The sequence below is a fragment of the Cyprinodon variegatus genome, unplaced genomic scaffold, assembly GCF_000732505.1.
Source record: "Cyprinodon variegatus isolate N-32 unplaced genomic scaffold, C_variegatus-1.0 Scaffold125, whole genome shotgun sequence".
NCBI classification, from domain to species: domain Eukaryota; kingdom Metazoa; phylum Chordata; class Actinopteri; order Cyprinodontiformes; family Cyprinodontidae; genus Cyprinodon; species Cyprinodon variegatus.
The window spans coordinates 1,260,499-1,268,936 of NW_015150578.1; the positions used below are offsets into that span (position 1 = coordinate 1,260,499).

General features: G+C 36.1%; 1 protein-coding gene across 1 annotated transcript in view; it reads left to right on the forward strand.

The window, feature by feature from the left end:
* The window catches only part of LOC107085442 (ADP-ribosyl cyclase/cyclic ADP-ribose hydrolase 1-like), a 15,017-nt gene extending 7,497 nt beyond the window's left edge, over positions 1 to 7,520 (forward strand). The window contains exons 4-8 of the mRNA XM_015375754.1: positions 927 to 1,009; positions 4,424 to 4,497; positions 6,864 to 6,950; positions 7,077 to 7,160; positions 7,241 to 7,520. Of these exons, the coding sequence (XP_015231240.1) occupies positions 927 to 1,009; positions 4,424 to 4,497; positions 6,864 to 6,950; positions 7,077 to 7,160; positions 7,241 to 7,298 (386 nt within the window). The 3' untranslated portion in view covers positions 7,299 to 7,520. The remainder of the gene's footprint in view (positions 1 to 926; positions 1,010 to 4,423; positions 4,498 to 6,863; positions 6,951 to 7,076; positions 7,161 to 7,240) is intronic.
* Positions 7,521 to 8,438: the final 918 nt, after the last annotated feature.

Below are 8,438 nucleotides of genomic sequence, written 5' to 3' on the forward strand. Positions count from 1 at the left end.
GAAATGTAGTTTATATAATCTGTTTTGCTTATAGGTACACACTCTAGAGAGTAAAACTGATATTTATGAGTTAATTTCTAAAAATATATTTTACGTTTCTCTCTTCTTAAAAGGGAGGGCGGTGCCCCACTGCAAATTATGACTTATTTAACATGGAATTTCAAAACTTTTGTGACCCAAATATTCACCTCTTTTTATGTTTATTTTAAAAAAGTATAAATGTGGAACATCTAAAATGAGTAATAGTCTTTTAATCAGATATTAGTTTAACTCTACTTCATGTCAGTGTACCTCTGGGAATGCTAGTTAATCCCAAGTTGCTTACCAATCTTAGTATTGATTTATAAGTGTGACTGCCTGGGTGATGGTATAAAGCCCTAAAGAAGTGTAAAGCCCTCTGTGTAGTTATGTCTGCAAAAGGGATATATACATTTATCCTATTCACATTAGGGCTGAACGATTTAGCCAACATTGAAAACAGTTATTGTATTTTGATTTTCCTTTGCACTTACAACAATCATGTTAATGATTTACTAAAGGATTTAGGACTTTTCATTAGCTTGAAAGTTTTCTTGTCCAGTGTCCATTGTTGCAAGAGTTACCTGTAATCTTTGTGTGAAAAAGTGCTAAGTTCTTTTTGCAGTCATAAATCTTTGAGGTGAGCTATAGCTTCATCTCTCTCTACCCATTTGTGTGGTTGCAAATCCACTTTAAGCATATTCCTGCCACCTAAAGGGCTGTAAGGAGACATTTAGCTACTTACTGTTATTTGTTTTTGATTTTTTTTTTTTTTGGTAAATGTAATATGACTAAAATAGAGTACCTCTCTAATTTGAAAAATGTGTTTTGTTAAATTGTGATTATATTGCAAATGCAATATAGAAACAGAACTGAAAAAACTAACTATATCTTGGTTTTTGTTGTAGAAACCCTCACTACTGGTTGTCCTGAATGGAATGAATGTGTGAAAAACCCTGTTCGCTCCTTTTGGAACAGAGTCTCCGCTGCGGTGAGTCAAGAAGAGCACCGTATTACATATACGTTGCTCGAAAAATATCCAAGCTCGGGTTGAGCGGGGGTATGTGCTACAGTTTCACCCCATGTGACGTTGCAGTTCTCTCCTGAGAATGATGTGAGGAAAAGAGAAAAAGGCCTTCATCAATGAGGCTTTGTTTAGGTCTCCATGGAGCAGCATTGCACAGCTCTCTCCTGACTGAACAGCTGCCCACACATTTAGCTATGCTTTGGTGCAGTTCCAGAGACACAATCCTCAGGCAATCTACCTCAGGCAAACTGTGCTTATGAGTAAAGAATTTATACTGTGAACTCAAATTTACATACACTTACTTACATTTACTTTCAGAGTAGTTATTTATCAGGTACACCTTGTTAGTACCTGCTTGGTTCCGCCTTTTGCCTTCAGAAACACCTTAATCCTTCAGGTATTCCATCAAGGTACTAGAAAGATTCCTTAGAGAGTTTGGTCCATATCAATGTGATAGCATCACACAGATGCTGCAGATTTGTCGCCTGCATATTCACATCTCAGCGGTGCTCTATTGGGTTGAGATCTGGGGATTGTGAAGGCCATTTTAGTACACTTATCTCATAATCATGCTCTAGAAACCAGTCTGAGATTATTCCCACTTTATGACGGGGCTCATTATCCAGCTTGAAGTATCTGAAGATAGTACACTGTTGTCATAAGCGAATGGATATTGTCAGCTTCAGTAATCCAGGAGGCTGTAGCAGTGACATAATGTTTAATTGGTACAGGCTAATAGTAACCCAACTGTACCTTCATTGTGTGTATATTTTGAGGGAAATAAATGTTTTCTTCATCATCCACATGTGAAAAAAGATTCTAAGTTTTCTTTAGCTAAACAATAGATTTAAATTGAGGCTATAACAGTAACTGTCCTTTTCATGTAATTTCTAGTTGATGGGGAGATTTCCAGCTACAGCACTGAGGTGCAGCACTGGCTTTTCCTAAAATCAGCCTTGTTATTTCCAGAAACTATGCATGTTTACATTTTATTAATATCTGTTTTTTTTATTAATACCTTCTGGTTTTATTAATAACCAGAAGGTCCCATTTTTTTTATTTATTTTTTAAACACAGGCAAGTGACCATGATCATCTGACGGATGATTATCTGTGTGAGTCACTTACCTGGTTAAACAGTTCAGTCCATCCTCTCCGTGGAAGGCAGGTTCCAGCCAATAGACTGCGAAATGAGCAGCAGCGCTGAGCCACCCAGAGAGTGTCCCAGATGCAGCAACCTCAGCGAGCAGGCAGGAACCCGATCCAGTTTAGGGAAACAGACCAGACAGGAACAGGTCTGGAATCCGGGAGTCCACAGCCCGGTCAGGGGTTCCGATCCGCACAGGAACGAGCAGATCCAGGGTTTCAAGAATCCACAGAGCTCCATGTGTTGAGCAATGAGCTCAAACAGAAACACAGGTATGCAGACAGGCAGGCTCAGTGGTTGAGGGACAGAGACAAGTCATGGTACCAGGAATAATTGCAGGAACTTTAAACTGGTCTCTAACTAGCAGTCAGGCTTGTGGAACTTAAAACTAACCTCCCCCGCAATCCTAGCCAAATCCCTGAGGGCTCGCGGAGAAGAGCCGGGACACTTTCACGAAACACGACAAACATTAATCCCCAATCTACTGGCCTCTGGGTACAGAAACATGAACCAGGGACTAAACTAAAACTCATCAAACAAACCATAACTAACAGGCATCAAACAGAAAGCAAACAATGATCTGGCCCCGATAACTAGGCTGAACCTTGTATAAAGCAGAGGGAGCAGGTGAATGAGATGAATGATAATTAGAAGGGAACGGCAGGTGACTGATGTGAGTAATTAAGATCAGCTATCAGGACAGATTATCTCCTATTATTTGCTGGCGCTTCATATATCTATTTTTATTTTTGACAAAGCAGAAAAGCAAAGACATTCATTTTGGTAGGATTTTTTTTTTTATTTACAATCAGATTAAAAAGTTTTGTCTCTAAACATTGCAGAACAGAAAAAGTCCAACCCTGACTGTCTATTTGCTGAAGCATTACTGAGTTACATCTGTTACAGATGTATACCAGATGAAAATAATTCATTGGCTAAGAAAACACATGTGAGAATACAAAACTATGTACTTTGGATCCTAATGGAAGGGGATGGTATTTGTTTGCGTGTCTTGGGAAATACACATACTTTCGAAGTGAAATAACTACATTTTCAAGCAACTAGGGTTATTATATTGACAGAATTTTAACTGAGCATAAAAACTTGCTGATGTCCATTAAACACTGTTGTCCCATGTTATTAGAAAAAGTTTTTAAAAAAAAGCGTATAAAGCTGAAATTATTTAAAGCAAAGCCAGGATTGGATTTCAAACAGCTTAGGATAAACTAGCAATATTAAAAGTGAGAGTAATGAATGTTTTAGAAAACATACTTAGGAAATTAAGAGATTTTCTAGGCATGTGTAATGGTCTGGAGTTATAACTAGTATCTAACAGGAAATGGGAAATATTGCACTGAAAACCAAACCATATTCTCATATTTTTTTAAAAGATTCAGTCCAGCACCATTAGTCAAACGGCAGCATCAAATATTCTTGTAAACAATTTCAAATAAGAGCAGAAACTGTTTTTTAAGATGTAGAGCCAAATGTTGAGTAAGCAGGATGTTTAAAGTGTGTCTGTAAGAACTATTGAATACTGAATCATGCTCTTAAAATCTAAGAGTCTCCTTTAGGTATGAAAAGAAGGCTTCCCTTGAGCAGAGGATATGTGTGCAAGCAATTCTAAATTTTACAGCTGAAAAGTTGAGGTCTGGGGCCTGTTTGAGGGTTGGGATTTCGACACAGCTGACAGATATGAATCCTGACTTGGAGACATTCGTTACATATCATCCTCCCTCACTAACCATTTCCTTTCTAGCGACTGTTGGATAAAGGCCACTTAAACCAAAATATTTTTAGAGTCACCACAGAAATACATATTGGTCTAATCATACAGTACCATCTTACAGATTTCTTTCAAGACATTTGAGTTTCTTTGCATCTTTTTAACTGTTCCTTTTGATTCTAAGATGTTACATGACTAAAGGGGCAAAATGCATTTAGAAATACCTTTTTCTTGTTGCAGTGATCTTTTAAAAAGGGCAGTACTTTTTGACATTTAACTGTAGTGAGAGAAAAGCTTAATGAAACCAACCTTATTAATATTATGCATTTCACCTCATAGTTACTGAAAAAGAAAGAAATAACATCATAAAGATATAGTTTTTCATCCACTGTTTAAGAACATTTGGAATTAAAAACATGTAGAAGAAGAATTACACAGACACTGCAGTGTTGTTTTAAGAACCGAGAGACAATGTTGTGTATAACTCAAGTACATTTTGTGTGCAGTTTGGAGATGCTGCTTGTGGGGATGTCACTGCCATGCTAAACGCTTCCATTCCCACACCGTTCGACCCAAAAAGGTGAGTCTGACATTCTCAGGACACGGATTATCTCTTTTAGGATGACTTATTGTGTAACAAAGGACATCCAAATTATATATAAACATATAGGGTATTTTGCGCTGGTTCTTAAGGTCTTTGAATAGGGTGTGTAACATTGGTTGAGCTTGAAATGGCATATTTGCTGTTCTATGAGCCCTAATGCAAGTCTGGTTGAAAGCCCTAGAATAAAACGACAGATTTTCTTCCTTTTATGGTATGCTAATGAATATTTAGATTAACTGTGTGCTGATTGGTTGGTTTACAACAAACAAAGCTGCTGAGCAAAGACGCATCATAGCGTTTCACTCACTGAAACATTAAAATTGTTAATATGGTAGGGTGACCAGATTTCCTCTTTTTCCCGGATATGTCCTACTTTTCATACCTAAAAAATGTCAGATGATGATTTTGAAAGCTGTCTTTCTTCTTTGCCTTTTCTAAAAAGTGCTTTAAATTACTCCTAGCTGTCCTCATCCATGCTGGGTCACATCCTGATGTTTGGTAGGTGGGTTGTTTCAATAAGTGACTCCCTGAAGTGAGTTTTTGGAACTTGGGAAGTCTGTTAATTCATACATAACCAGTGTGTTCAGGCCTTAATTTTTGTGCTCTTCCCTAACCACTGATTGGTTTAACTGGTTTTTAGCTACTGCAAAAAGGATTTGAAAATGGAAGGTGAAAAAGAAGATGGAATAAATATTACCATTTTAAATGTGTGATTAGAAAAGGTATTTATGATCAGATTGATGAAATGTGGTTTTTGAATTCTCCATTTTGAAATAGGAAATATGATTTAAGAATTTTTCGAATTGTAATAGTCACTGTAATAATACATTAGTACATTTTTTACATAGTACAATTTAGCATTCCTCTGTAATAGTTCAACTTAAAATGTATGATTGAAAACTGCCTTTCAAATTGCATTTTTAATTATCTGATTTACATGTTCAATTGGGAAGGGTTGTTTTTTTTTTTTAGCAACTCTCCTGGTCCTCCGTAGAAGATGACATACAAAAAGGAAAGTGTAAAATGGTGCAACTCAACAGACAGCAAAGTTCACTTAATTGCTAAATAGGTGCTTCCCTTTAACATTTCTGAAAAGCTTGTATTTCAAAAAAATTTGCAAATGTTAAACAGCCGGTACAAAAACCTTGGGAATGCATACATATCACATTCTGCAATACTACCACGGTATTAATGAGGAGATCTAAGACATTCCACTTTACTCTGCCATATCAGATAAGGTCATTAGGGTATTTTTAAAGTGCAACTTAATTTATAGAATTTATAAGCCACTGTTTTGGTTGAGATGTATTTTTTATTTCGAGTTAGGTTTGTTGTGTTTAGCTTTTATTCAGGTGCAATTTTTGCCGATGATGATTTGGAGAACATTGTATTTTTGTTTGCAGTTTGAGTGTTATGTGTTCTTTTGAAATTAAAGTTTTTCCTCTCTTCAATAAGATGCATTTGCATTATGTTTTAATCAATGTTATATTATTTTAAAATTATCTCCAAACAATAATTTTGTTTTTCTCAATGATTTTGGGGACAACTAATCGTCCAGCAAAATGTGTCATCGTGATAGACCAAGTCTGCATTGCAATCAGCAGCTGTTGAGCTTTTGAGCAAATATTGATCCAACTGAAGATGCTATCTTTTCACCTCCATCCCCGCCTAACAAAACCGTAAATGTTAAGGGTTATCAATGAAAATATCAAATAAAATAAAAAATGCATTTCCATTTAATTTACAGGAAAAGCCTTAGTCTGCACCACCCCACCCCACCAGGCCTCAATGAGTAACATAAAGATATCAGTTCTAAAGTAGATGGATAGGTAGACATACGTTGGACCCGGAGGAGTAATGGAGCGGACTGTCACTTGGAGGTTTTCCCCTGCTCAGTGTGTACTCAGTAAATCCCAGGGGGAGCAGGTCCAGGTATCCAGTTACACAGGAAGACTTCCTGCCAAAGAGCAAAGCTAATCTCAGCTTGGCTAGAGTATCCAAAACTGACAAAGACTCTTGCATCGAGGTAGTGACAGTCCACTGCTCAAATACTCCTCCAGTAATGAACCAACGAGCTGCAGGTGTGCAGGGAGGACCAACGAGGACAGGGCACCACCTGGTGGTGGAGAGAGAAGAGACACACAAACGATCCACACAAACTGTATTCCTAACAGCTAAAAGACAGTTCACTGCTTGTTTCCAAGTATAATATTTTTTTTATTATCATTTATCAGCTAGAATCCAATCTGCTATTGCATTCTAAGGGTAGATGTTCGCTTTTAATCTGTGCTATAAAAACTTATTATTGGAAATAATTTATCCTCTTTTGTTTTTTATCCCAGCATTTTTGCCAGCATTGAGGTGAAGAGATTTAAGTCCTCCAAAGTGAAAAAACTGGATATTGTCCTGGTCACTGAGATGAATTCAGTGTAAGATTTTATCTTTTATCTAATATACTGCAGTTCTTGGGTTTAACATTATATTAAGTATCGTGACTGAATGATGGAAAAATAAAAAAATAAAAATAAAAAATTATCCTATTTGTATGTTTGCAGGACGAACTGCACAAACAAATCTTTACAAGACTTGCAGAACATGCTGGATAAAGGGATCATCTACAGCTGTTTGGAAGTGCAGAAGTGAGTAAAATATGATTAGAGACTGACTGAATGTCTATATGCCTTGCTGTCTTACTGTCTTACTGAATTTTCTGTCATAGGTCTCAGATTCAGAAGTGCAGCTCTGACCCAAATAAATCCTGTGGTTCCTGCTGGTGACATTGAAAGAATCCTCTGATGGAGCCGTTTTTTTTTTTGTTTTGTTTTGTTTTGTTTTTTTGTTTCTTAGTGATAAACTTTTGTAACCAAACTTAGAATCCTTTAGTATTTGTAGCTCTGTTGAAAATGGAATATGTCTTTTTACTATTAAAAAGCTTAACTGGGGAATCTTTTTTAAATGTTACTTTTATAATAAAAGTGCTCAAATTTTGGAATAAAACATCCGTAAAATAAGTTGTTAAGTTGTTTTTTTTTTTCAATTTAAAGGTTAATATTTTTTAATTTGGCAGCAGAAAACTGGGTTCTATCTATATATTTTCATAGTCTTTGGTTTTAATATCTTACTTGTTTAAATCTTGTCTTTCAGTTTGATGGGATTTATTGTTTGCTTTTGTTCAATTCGCTGCCGTGGAACCCTTATTTATTTTACTTTTTTCATTGGATGTCAGTCAAATTACAAGTCAGAAAATGGCAAATGTTTAAATACATTGAAAAATGTGCTCTCCCTAAAGATAAATCCATAAGCAATGTGAGAACTGTGCTTTATAGTGTTTACAGGTATAACTAAGTTGCCCAATTGAGATTGCTGTATCACAGTTTATTTGTTTTTTTTTGCCTCAATTCTTACATTTCCAAATCAGTAGCAGAGGATTCCTGTGACTCTTATCTTGAGGAGTTATCCCTAGATGGGATTTATCTTGGTGGCGTGGCTCTCTCAGCTATCGCCATGGGCCGAACTAAATGTTTGGTTGTACGTTACATAACATGTAACTGCCCTGATGAAAAATATAACCATAGCTGTATTAAAAGTGATTGATTTTTACAATTTATTTAAAATACAGAGTGGATTTCAAGAACCCCATAAAAAAGCTTTTTTTTCTCACCATCAGAATGACCAATTTACAAATCTGGTTTAACAGATTAAAAAAAGTTTTACATAATTTTTTTGTCATATGTGTTTGTTGATATTCAAACATTTCATTCAGACATAATATGAATACTAGGAATTAGGCTACTGTATGAAGTTATGTCTCAATAGACACTCAGCCCTGTTACTACAACGCCATCTAGCTACTAGTCTGATCTTCAATAGATTTAAAGCTACAGTGTGTAATTTTCAGCGACATCTAGCGGTCAGAC